Source organism: Erpetoichthys calabaricus, chromosome 9 (genome assembly GCF_900747795.2).
Source record: "Erpetoichthys calabaricus chromosome 9, fErpCal1.3, whole genome shotgun sequence".
Lineage (NCBI taxonomy): Eukaryota > Metazoa > Chordata > Cladistia > Polypteriformes > Polypteridae > Erpetoichthys > Erpetoichthys calabaricus.
In genome coordinates, this window is record NC_041402.2 from 130,653,320 (window position 1) to 130,666,726 (window position 13,407).

At 36.6% G+C, this 13,407-nt stretch overlaps 1 protein-coding gene across 2 annotated transcripts in view; it reads right to left on the reverse strand.

The window, feature by feature from the left end:
- Nucleotides 1–232: 232 nt before the first annotated feature.
- Nucleotides 233–13,407, reverse strand: part of LOC114658108 (hydroxysteroid (17-beta) dehydrogenase 2) — a 48,462-nt gene continuing 35,287 nt past the window's right edge. For both annotated transcript variants that reach the window (XM_028810148.2, XM_051931476.1), the window contains exons 5-7: nt 9,357–9,542; nt 7,680–7,817; nt 233–2,149 (exon numbers count right to left, since the gene is read on the reverse strand). In XM_028810148.2, the coding sequence (XP_028665981.1) occupies nt 1,809–2,149; nt 7,680–7,817; nt 9,357–9,542 (665 nt within the window). In that variant the 3' untranslated portion in view covers nt 233–1,808. The remainder of the gene's footprint in view (nt 2,150–7,679; nt 7,818–9,356; nt 9,543–13,407) is intronic.

The following is a 13,407-nucleotide window of genomic DNA, read 5'->3' on the forward strand; positions in this document are numbered from 1 at the left end:
CGGACTCAGGGAGGTCTAAAACGTCGAGATTCACCAAAATCTCGAATTCTAATTTTTGGATGATTACAATACTTTCCCTATACAAGAAAGTAAAATAGATCAGATCAGCCTTATGCAATTTAAAAGAGGAGGGGGAAATTTATCACAAAAAAAACTCATAAAGAATTAAAAGTTATTATTACAATAAAAGCTTCCTTCACCAGATATTAAATGCAGAAAAAGAACACTTAGGCAAGCAGCATACTTTAGTTTAATATATTTGTTGAAGTTTAACTAATTTTAGCATTAAAAAAAACTTTTGTTACATCGTGTGATTTGCAGGTTAAAATAGCTGAACAAAAATGATGATCTCTCTGTTCTTTAATTAACCTAGTTTATTAATTTAATTAATGATTATGGGATGCCAGAGCACATCGCAGCATCAGGTGAAAGGCAACGGATACCATCATACTATACTACTCACAACTGCTTACACACTTTCAATATAAAACCCCAAAATGTATATTTTTGTAAAAGAAAACTCTTGTGGACACAAGGCATTAAACTTCAAGCAAAGATGAACTCATGACAAAAGGGACCTTGATAGCCATTGTGTCAAACTGATTGAATCATTCCACCCCTGAACATACAATACAGTAGTTTAGTAATGTACATTGATGCACATTGTTCAAATAATAAAATAAGCAAAGAAACAATTAAGAGAACATTTGTGCTATAGTTCAGACTTACTTTATTAATACTTTTAAACCAATTCTAAAGTTTCTGAAATATTTAAAGTTAGTCACTTATTTTACAAATCGGTTATGTGTGGTTTATCTTTACACCTAAGTACTGCGAATACAATGTCTTTGTATAAAGTGAATTCAAATGATTAAGTAATTGTTAAAAAAAAAAAAAATAGTCTATAGTGAATTATAAAAGCATATCCAGTTCAGAATCATGCATGTGGTTTGTGAATGAAGTCAATGCAAACTTGCCAATTATTATTTGTTAGTGACTGAATTTTATTGTACAAATTCATAATTCAAACAATTAGAAACCAACACTAATTTAAAAATACATATTCAACAGAAAGCACCAAAAATAAGAAATTTAAAAATGCCCTTTTAATTAAAAAAAATGGATCTGCCAGTTTTCCCTTTATTCAAGTGTATAGTGGTGTTGAAACCTAAGTTGGCAACATCAGCAGCAAGGCAAGAACCATGAATGGGTTGCTGATTTGTCAAGTTTTGTATTACTGTACAATATATCAATTAAAATGTCAATATTTCACCAGAGATCATTAGGATTTCTTCCAAATAAATACAATATGCATTTACCTTAACCTGTAATAATATTAAGTTATCAGTCCCATAGCTCAATAAACTAAAACAAAGCTAATGCCCAAATACTGAACATACTCATTGATGAACAATACTCTTCTGAATTGTTTAAAACTTTGACTTTAAAAATAATCAAATAACGAATAGAATACACTACATTATGGGGAAATAAATATGAAATACTGTTAAAAAAATTTTTGATTGGTGTCTTTTTGCATTTGTATAGCCTCCTGTAGGACAGAATTATTCTGTGGGCTGTTTTGCATTGGCAAACCACTGTAATACTAAAACTATAGCACATAATTTATTGCAAAGAATTCACAAAGAATAAAAAGATAGTATCAGAAAGCACAACATCAAGGAATGCACGTTCATAACAGTAGTGGAATCTTTACAACAACAACAACAACAAAAAAAAAAACAGAAGCAAAAGTTACATTAAGCTGCTGGCATTTTACGATTTACATTTTAAGGCTCATTTGAGTATTATTTATTTTTTAAGGCTCCTGGATAATATTTATTTGTTTCAAAAAGCATATCTATGAGAAAATCGTTAATGTGAACAGGAAAGTAAGTGTGGATAAAGGGAATAAGCCATGCTCCTTTTCCTGGCCTATACAGATGCTCTGGGAATTTTGCCATTAGTGCATGGTACACGTCATTCAGAATAGGCTGCAGGCTATCTGGGGAATTCAACGTCATTTTTTTCCACTTGTCATCTGAAGCAATAAAATATTCTTCTCCGTAGTCATTTTTAATCTCTGGTGAGAGACTTGAAAAAATCTGGGTCCTGTTATAAACCCATTCTTCAATGGTGCCGAAAATGTCTAAAAAAATCAAAACAATTAACATAAGTATCTATTAAGTTACTTAACTAAATATATAAATTAAATATTTTTAACGATTAGTGGAATCTTTGAACTGGATTGTCTGTACATGGCAAAAATTACTGCAGAGCTGTATGGTATCTAACAGTACTTATACCATCTATCTGAGGCACCGTTATATTAAAAAAAAAAAAAAAAAAAAAAAAAAAAAAAAAAAAAAAAAAGCTTATTGATGGATTTTTTCCATTATAATTAATGGTGATATAGTAGATATATGAGCTTCTAATCTAGCTGCAAACTAGTTTGAATTAAAAAATAAATACAAATCCTGGTCACTATTAATTTTTTCCACATGGCCAAGAACACAGAGAAAAACATACAGAGCATTTCTTTGTACATGATGGGAAGAAACAGCAGCCCTACGTTTTTTGTGAGGATCTTTTGTGTGCAAAAGCAAAAAAAAGAGGAAAAGTAAAAGACAACAGGTACATCTGAAATTTTAAAATATTTATACTTTATCTTGTCTTACCGAAACTAACAAGGATATCAATTGCCTATACGTTTGGTGTTTCTTACCCTAATGCTTAATCATTACAACGTCTTCCCATTTTCTCCCAATTTTCTTTTCATACAAGACCGTTGCTATATTGTTAACAAAATCACCAGCATATCCTGGGTGTTCTCATAAAGATTTTACTGGATAAAGAGAGTTTGAGTAGTTTCTGTTTTTCATTTTATTTGGAAACTTGCAAGGACGAGGTACAATCAAAACTCGTAATTCATTTTTTTCTTTCTGAATACCTTTTCCAATGATTAACCCCAAGATGCGAAAAATACATTCAGACCTCTCTGATTTGCTCACTGGTGTAGCCCCTAAAACTATTCATCCAATAAAAATCTACCCACTTTACTCCCACTGACATATTAGCTGTTTTGATATAAAACCGGGTCATCTCTTGTATGTCAATATGGTAATGCAAATAAAATGGTCATCAATGCAGCTCTAGGTGACAAGACTCAAAGATTGATTTGATCTGATCTGTACCAGCACTTCCCTGTTTGAGTCTTAGAGTGCCACCAGATAATGTATGTGTACCGGCACAGCCAAAGAGCCTGTGATGTGAGGGATCAAGGTTATATATTCAGTTGACTGTGCCTGATGTGTACTGCATAGCGACAAGCATGACATACTTAATCCAGCAGTGAAGATACAGCATACAATCAATCTATGTAGAACAAAGTATTTTCATAATATGCTCATTATGATCAGCAAGTGTACCATCTATCCATCCATCTATCCATTTTCCAACCCGCTGAATCCGAACACAGGGTCACGGGGGTCTGCTGGAGCCAATCCCAGCCAACACAGAGCACAAGGCTGGAACCAAATCTGGGCAGGGTGCCAACCCACCGCAGACTCAAATGAAAAATGTATGTTAAGAAATGTAATGCTGAAGAACAAGAACAAAATCTTCTGGATTTTCACTCGTGCCATTCAGTTTGCTTTTTTTTTTTTTTTTTTTTTACCATACCTCAGATGTAATTTTTACTCACATGTATATTATTTGAATTCCTAAACCCTTTTATTCCAATTTAGGATCACTGAAGGACCACAACACACGGCCATTTATGGACACCAGATAATCAAACATGTGAATCTTTTGATATGCGACCAAGCTAGTATTTAAACCCAGGACTCGTGAATTTGATATTAATACTGATAAATCGAATATCAACTTGAGACTGATACATTTCTTTCAAAAATTATATATACTAGGGGGCTTTGCCCTCTGCTCGCTTCGCTCGCCAACCCCCGTGTTTGGTTTTCCGGACACACTTTTAAGATTTTTTTTTCTTTGAATTGTTGCTATTTCATTAGTTTCACTTTTATCTCAGAACTTCTGTAAAAACAATATTTGGAATCTTTCGAGTCCAAATATGCTGAATCTTTTAAATGAGGTCAGTGAGACATGTGTTTAATGACTTTGTCAGGTTAGAGATAATGAAAACATGGAATTCAAAAGACCCCAACAAAACGTAGGCACGAAACACATGCAGAGCAAGATACAGATAATAAAGATACAGAATATGAAAGCAGAAAAAAATGACACAATGACAGTGTCCAAAAAAAAAAAAGTAAATATCGCATTAGTGCAAAAAAAGAGAAATTATTACTCGGAGAAATAACTAAAAAGCGAATAGAGATCGAATATATGGAGATAGGTGATATGTATGTATGTATGTAAATATTGTAAGATTTTGAAGTTTAAATCAGAGAATTTCAAAAACGTGTTTTACCTCACATGCATTTATTGGTTACTTTGCAAAAAAAATTATTAACTGATGATGATGTAGATCGCTTTGTCTGTGCTGAAATTTCAAACAGAGAAACCTATCCTGAATTATCTCTAACCTGCTCTGCTGGTGTTTGTCCGTTTTGTTTTGTAACCTCTTTATGACTTTTCACTTTGTTTTCTACTCTGTCTTTTATCTCTGACCTCGCTTTGTCCTGCTTTTTTTTTTCCAATGACACCTGGTCTGTGGTGATTATTTTCCCTTTTTCGAGTATTAATTTCCGTTTGTTTGCGCTACTGCGATCTTTACTTTCTTTTTTTATACTTTCTAATTTTCCTACTTTCATTTTCTTTAACTTTCTCCACATTTGAATCACGCCTATGTTTTTTTTTTTTTGAGCATTTCGAATGCTCTGCTTTCAAAATCGGCTCTGCAAGTATATAGCGCCAACGTTTGTGAACGTCTTTATGAAGTTCTACTTTGTCTGTTACTCTGTCTTTTAATTCTGAGCCCGATTGGATGTGCTTTGTTTCATTTCCACTTGTTACGGGCTGATAATTACTTGCCTTATTTTCTGAATTTGCACCTAGATTATTTTTTCTTCTTCCTTTCCAACGCTTTTGAGTCTCTTTTCTCAGCGCTGATTTCTTCTTCGTCAACATTTCATTTATAACGTATGTCCTTATATGCTTTATATGCGCGGAGACCCTGAATCTGTGTGTGCTCAAATCCTTCACAAGACTGAATGTTCTGCTGCCCCATTGTCCTATTTGATAGATTGTAAGTAGGGCGTGTCTTGCAAGAATCTCATGTTCTACGTCATCGCGAGACGGTCCTGGGTCAGTCTCTTGGCACAATGTCTCATGTTTACGGTCCCTGCGAGATGCACCGTGGTAAGTCTCTTTGGTCTCGCAGGTCTTTTAAATGTCTTCCCAGAAGATCACGTATCGTAGCCTTGCTTTTGCTTTCCAGGACAGGATTTCTTTTTATAATTATATATGTATATATTGTTTAGACATCGGAAAAAAAAAAAGCTAAAAGAAGCATGTCAGTAAAGGAACAACATGGTTTAGTCAACAGGTACCTACCAAAATTAGTTTAAGGCATAGAATGTTTGTCATCTCATAAACCAAAATATCATTTGATCACTAAAAATCATACAATAGTTCCACATTCTTAAAAGAACTACTGTTTTTAGGAAGCGAATGAACTGGCCAGTGATGAAGACTAGTGATGAGCAAACACAACAAAGTTCGTTTCACTGTGAGTTTGGAGAAAGAGCGCAAATATTTGGGAATTTATCCAAATGTGTCGAAATGCATTAAGTCATAAAAAAGACTAGAACTAGTTTTGAATGAATTGTGTTGGTGCAATGGACTTTCAATTGTCCCTGAGGGCTACAGAAGCATATGCCAACTGTGCTGGACCGTTTATTGGTTAAAAAGCATGTGCACATATCTTTCGGATGTTGCGGTTTCTGGTCAAACTGTGCAGATGCTTCCCGCTTTTTTCTTCCATCAAAACGATAGAAACACCTTGTAAGCAGTAATAAATCTTTTCTTAAAAGGTTTGTTAAGACTAGGTGGTGTGCAGTGTGGCTAATTTCACATGCATTTAGCCCAACCCACCCTTTCTTTTAGATGGATTCAATGCAGCTCTAGGTGACAAGACTCAAAGATTGATTTGTTCTGATCTGTACCAGCACTTCCCTGTTTGAGTCTTAGAGTGCCACCAGATAATGTATGTGTACCGGCACAGCCAAAGAGCCTGTGATGTGAGGGATCAAGGTTATATATTCAGTTGACTGTGCCTGATGTGTACTGCATAGCGACAAGCATGACATACTTAATCCAGCAGTGAAGATACAGCATACAATCAATCTATGTAGAACAAAGTATTTTCATAATATGCTCATTATGATCAGCAAGTGTACCATCTATCCATCCATCTATCCATTTTCCAACCCGCTGAATCCGAACACAGGGTCACGGGGGTCTGCTGGAGCCAATCCCAGCCAACACAGAGCACAAGGCTGGAACCAAATCCGGGCAGGGTGCCAACCCACCGCAGACTCAAATAAAAATACTGTGAGCTTTTTTTGGATAAAAAAAAAAAAATACAGTATATATGCATTTTCTGAAGTAGTAATATCACTCATGAGCAAAACAGATCAGGCTGCAACATAACATGTGAGTTGCAGTATGCATATGTGAAAGTTCTAAACGTGGCTGATACAGATCTGTAATGTTATGCTGGAGGAAGAAAAAAAAAAAAGTTTGTCTAACAGGGCCAAGTGGAAAATTTCCAGGGAAGTATTAGGTGAACAATGTCACTGGCAAACACAATCTTGCTTTGGCAAGATTCCCCAATTAACACTAATAAAGACGTTAATAAAAATATACTATTGTATAAATGTTAGCATCAGGTTTATGTCAGTAAGCCATTAAAGCATACAATTCGGGAAAGAGGAAAAGAAATGCAAAATTTGCAATGGACAGACTGTCACCAACTGCAAGCAAAATAGCCCTCAAAAAGCCACAATTAATGTCCACTTTTATTTATAGGTACTTCTGTTATTTAACTATAAAGACTACTGCAGAAATGTGTTAAAGCGCAGCAAAACAAATATTAAGCAAAAAATAAATAATCTAAAGTTGTTTCAGTAGTGGTAGCAAGGTGTCGCAGTGGGTAGCGCTGCTGCCTTGCAGTTAGAATACCTGGGTTCACTTCCCGGGTCCTCCCTGCGTGGAGTTTGTATGTTCTCCCCATGACTGCATGGATTTCCTCCGGGTGCTCTGGTTTCCTCCCACAGTCCAAAGAATTGTAGGTTAGGTGCATTGGTGATTCTAAATTGTCCCTAGTGTGTGCTTGGTGTGTAGGTGTGTGTGTGTGTCCTGTGGTGGGCTGGTGCCCTGCCCGGGGTTTGTTTCCTGCCTTGCACCCTGTGTTGGCTGGGATTGGCTCCAGCAGACCCCCGTGACCCTGTGTTAGGATATAGCGGGTTAGACAATGACTGACTGACTGTTTCAGTAGTATATTGTACAGAGATAAAATTAGGGCTAATGTAAATACCAAAAGCATTGGTATATCAAAGGAAAAATGAACAACAGTTTTATCAAGGTTTGTAAGTTAAAAAAAAAAAAAAGATACTGATTTTAGAAACATGAGACTAAGAGCTCCTGAAGTGACATTCATTTGCGCAAGTAAATTCACATGGAGTTCAATCAATACTTACTTGTTTTGAAAGCTGCAGGTTGAATGTTGATCACTTTGATGCCCCACTTGAAAAGCTCCTGCCTTAGAACACTTGTAAAACAAACAAGAGCTGCTTTTGAAGCTCCATAAGATGAAAAGCCTGGTACTGGAACCACCCCTAAAATCAGAATAATTTGTCATGTGTTAAATAGTCCCTAAGCACACTCTAAAATATATCATGAAAGTAAACATACTGGACCAAATAATATAAAAAAATAATTCACAAGTAAATTTGTACCCTAAAATGTAATCATGTAATGTTATCATTGTATTTAGTGTTTGAAAAACAGCAAAATGGGATTGTAACAGTACATGCCCTTAAACTTTTCTTTTGGTCTTATTATAGCCAGGAGTACAGGTCCTTCTGATATTTTCTTATATTACATATAAGAAAAAATGGTTATAATTAATGCAAAATTCAAAAATTGCATGCTTCCCTATTTTTGGACAAGTTTTTGCTTGCATGTGAATACCATTAATCCCTCTTTCAGACAAAATAGTTAAAAAACATGACTCATAGTCTAAGCAACATGAAGATATTGAGTTTTGAAAAAAATATAAAAGTGGAATACAAAAAGGCCAACATGGTGGCACAGAGGCACAGGAGTTCCCATCCAAGGTGTTCCCAGGGTGAAGATTGCATGCTCTTCCCATGTCTTCCAAATGCTCCATTCCATTTCCTCCCACAGTCCAAAGACAAGGCAGATTAGGTTGACACTTCGTGTGTGTGTGTGTACCCTGTGATAGATTGGCATGGAGCAGAGGGATTATTTGTGTCTTGTGCCGGATTCTTGCTGGGATAGATTCTAGCTTCCCCATGGGCTTAATTTTACAAAAATTGTAAAAGTATCAAAAAATCGAAGGGAAACAAAAAACTGAAAGGGAGAATGGGTACTGGCTGATAAGAACAGGAATATGTGCAGTATGTATGCTGTCTGATTGTTCAACTGCAGCTTCTTTAGTTATCTCCAATAGTTAAGATTGCCTTAGACAAAATCAATTTATTCTGACACACGTCTGCTTTCCTATCTATTTATAAAACAATATTTGACACTCCATTCTTATGCTAACATCAAACTGTGAGTCTGATGATTTTGCTCCTTTAGACCAAACAATTCTGAGAGCAACATGTTAACTAATTATAAGTAAGAAGTGGAGTCAAAGTAATTATGCGTTGACTGCAAAACAAACTACTGGCAAAAAATCTGTAAATGTAAATAGTATAGCAGGCATAATCTTTTTTGCATATTAGTGTTGAATGCAGATTGGTCTTACTGTTAAATTAACAGCATATAATAGTGTGTGTCTTTTTGAATTATCGGGCATGTTGCAATCTGTAATTAAGGTATGATGATTGAGATTTACTGTAGCTAGATGCAAGCGGAAAAATTAACTCAACAAGATGCTTATACTACAATAGCTAAGCAGATACAGTACTAGTAGTACTTATACATTATTTCCTTTATTTTTTTACCTTATTGTCCTGGTAATAATTGTAAACATTTAGCATAATTTTGCTAAACTGATTTTTCAAAAAATGTTTCAGCCTCGTTTTACAGAGTTAATGCCAAAGGACACATCAAAGAGTTAAGTCAAATTTCACAACAATTTAAATGTTTTTTTACACCATACACCATGTTGCACAATATTATCTTACCTGCCATGCTGGATATGTTAATTATTCGGCCTTTGGAATGCCTCAATAATGGCAGAAATGTTTTGGAAACTTGAACAGCACCAAAAAAATTGACAGCCATATTCTTCTGATAAATTGTCACCGGCAGAACCTCAGCATCAGTTATATATTCAAGTACTCCTGCATTGTTCACAACACCCCAGAGCACTACAAAAGAAACAAAAAAAAAAAAAAAAGAAAAAACATCGCCAACACAAAAAATATTCAGAGACATGTTTTGCAGATTAAAAGATGAGCGTATAGTAAGTATTTGTTTAAACAGAAATTACTTTTTATTCTGATCGTAAGAAAATGTTTAACTGCAAAATGCAATAGAAATTCAGCAAAATAATGCTCTTCAAGAACATCAATCCATCATTTAACACACTTGTGGTTCAAGCTGCTAGGGAGTCGGTGACTATTATGGAAGCACTGCTCCGTCAGAAGGCAAAATTAAGCCTACACCTATACTAGGCCAATTTACAGTTGCCAGTTAACCATGCCTAAATGTCTTTCCCATGCCTAGAATAATCTTTGATAATTACATTACAAGGTATTCTTAAGCAGTCTCTAAATAGGCCCCTATTCTTAATGAACAATCATTTTAAAAGTAAGGAGGTTACATTATGTTTACTGATCCAGCCGTCCATTTTATGAAGCACTTTGTCCCTACAGGGACATGAGAAGAAAGTGCCTATCCTGGCAGTGGTGATTCTGAAAACTGCAGATCACACTCAATCTGAAACAAAGCTGCACCATGTCAGAAAACCTATGTGCACATGAATAGGGAACAGACAAGAACCAGACTGGGAATAAAACACAGAAACCATGCAGCTGTGAAGCAGTAGCATTAACCACTATATAACCACACTACAATTATCAATACTCATTTTCTTACTACTTCTAAATAGATCTAGTATGTCTCCTTGTAAAATCTCCATTTGGCAGAAGAGGTTCTTCTAGAAGAGGGTTCTAGCAGTTTTTGTACATTCACTAGAAATGTATTTTTCTTATTTTATGGATATCAAAACTGTATGCATTATTTTTGGCGAGTCTCTTTAAGTCAGAGTCTTGAGTCAGAACTAAAGAAGCAGGTCCACGAGGGGAAAGCCCACTACAGAGACAAAGTTGAGTACAAAGTTACAACAAAACAACATGAAGGAAGTTTGGAATGGGATGAGGACTATCACTAGCTACAAGCAGACTGTTGGACATACAGAGGAAGGGAACAAGAACACAGCTAATGAACTGAACCAGTTCTTCAACAGGTTTGACTTGTTCTTGTTACTCCAGCCCTCCCCCAAAAATGTTAGCTTCTGTGTGCAAGCTAAGGGGGTTCTGGAATCCAAGCTCCCATCTGCACCCTGCACAACCTACAATGACATCACACCCTCTCTACTCCCTGGATTGTGTGTTTCTGCTGATCAAGTGAGGAGAGAGCTGGAGAAACTCTGCAAGTTAACAAGACTTTAAGGGCTGGATGGAATTAACCCCAGGGTGCCGAGAATGTGCGCCAGCCAGCTCTGTGGGGTCCTTCAACACCTGTTCTTCCTTTCACTGAATTTGTAGAAGGTTCCCCAGATGTGGAAAACATCCAGTGTAGTGACAGTACCAAGGAAAGGGCATTCTAGTAATCCCAAGGACTTCAGACCAGTCGCTCTTACTTCATACATCATGAAGACTTTGACAGGCTGGTCCTAAAACTGCTATGCCCCCTGGTTTCAGAACATCTGGGCCCTTTGCAGTTTGCCTATCAGGCACATATAGATGTGGAGGATGTTCTAACCTTCTGTACTGTATACACTCCATAGAGCCTACTCCGACTTGGACAAAGCCAACACTACAGTCAGGTTCATATTCTTTTGACTTTTCCAATACCTCTAACACCATTCTGCTTCATTGACTGGGTAAAAAGCTCAATGCTTTAAATTTTGATGTTCCTACAAGGACTACCTGAATAATAAACAGCATTGTGTGTGACTTGGGGGACTGTGTGTCAGAAATGGTGGTGTGTAATACTGGAGCACTTCAGGGAACCATCATGTATCCTTTCCTCTTTACCCTCTACACAACAGACTTCCAGCACAATAGCAGTGCTTGCCATCTACAGAAATTTTCAGATGACTCATCCATCATAGGCTACCTTAATAAGGAAGATAAGTCAGAGTACATGAAAGTCATGTATGACTTAGTCTTGTGCTGCAGGGACAATAACCTGCAAGACAAAAAAACTGGTGGTGGACTTCTGATGTGCCAAGAAGCCTCTGGCACCAGTCACCATTCAGGGGGAGGATATGGAAATGGTGCAGAGCTACAAGTACCTGGGGGTTCACATAAACAACAAAGTGGACTGGTTTGACAACACAGTGGCTCTGTACAAGAAGGGACAGAGCAGATTGTACTTGCTAAGGAGACTCAGGTCTTTTGAGTGTGCAGCAAGCTGCTCCATATGTTCTAGCAGTCCATAGTAGCCAGTGTGGTATTCTACACTGCAGTCACACGGAGAAGCAACCTGAGCACAAAAGAAGCCTACTGCCTGAAAAAACTTATCAAGAAAGCCTGCTCCATCACAGGGCAAACCTACAACACACTGGAAGCTGTCGTGGAAGATGGCAAAATTGGATGCCTTCATGAAAACTCCCATCCATGAGCACTTTTACCCACAGGTTCATTTCTCAATGGTGTGCTAAGAAGCACCTCTGGTGTTCTTTTCTGCAAACTGCTATCAGGCAATTCAATGCTTAATAATAATAATGATAATAATACATTTTATTTATATAGCGCCTTTCCCATGCTCAAGGCACTTTCCATCTGATGTGCTCATTAAATAAATAAAACTTATTTATTTATCAATTGATTGGATGTATTATCCGTCCTGTGAATCTGTATTCTTGTTTTTTATGTTTCTGCTGCTGTATGCATTTGAATATCTCCATGGGATTATTAAAGTTGATCTAATCTAAAAAGTGTATTGCTCATCTACATAAATAAAATTTTAATAGCCTTTTTCAATCTTTTCATTTCAAGTCTCAGATTGCATCTTGTCAGTCTATCTGCCAATCACGCAAAAATGGTGGAGTTATTTTCATGTAGGTTGTCAGGGAGCAATGGATCGGCATTCAAGTCGTGCTCTGCGTAAGTACCCTGGCAGCCAGCACCTAGATAAATTCCACAAACTGGGAGCAGTATACTGCGATTCCCAGTAGAGGAGGCATATACCCATTTCTGTAGGGCAGTGTTCAGGGAAGCTGTTGTATCAGTTCCATGTGGATACCGGCATGCGTACATGCCATGCCTAACACAGAAGGCAGAGGAACTAGTAAAACAGTACGAGGCAACTGGGGATCTCAGCGCAGAGCAAGTCATAATCCCTTGCTTCCTGTGTTTTAGACAATTTTGCACCAACCCACACACCACACCTCAAACTCCCAGTCTGATACCCAACCTTCCCTGTGTGATGTTGTGAAATGCCTTATAAAAATCTAAATAAAATTATATGCATACTTTTGTTGCTTACTCATACAATTCCATCATATTAATAAATATGACCTCCCTTGTATGAATCCATGTTGACTGTTCAGTAACACTGCTGTTCTTGCCATGTGCAACCTTTTCAACAAAAATTTACAACTAAGCTGAAGTTCATGAAATTGTACATGCTTATTACTGTTTATATAACTTAAAATTGAGACTTATAGAATTTTCCAACATTCCAGTGATAAATGGGGTTGTATTGGGGATTGGTTGCAAAGCTAAAACCACGGTATCACACCAAAACGGGTCAGCTGATAGTAATGATTTTGGCATATTGTTGAGGTTTCATCCTACTTACACTGAAATTTACATTCCATGTCAGTGATTTAATGGAAACGGGGGAAAGGGGAATGTGCAATGTTTGATACAAGACCAACCCAAAAATTGCACATCACTCAAAAACAACTATGTCCATGTTTACAAAATTTTCTATTTACATTATTGTTCATATAATTTAAAATACAGGTGTCATGAAATTTCAAGAATTTCATGTAGGGGT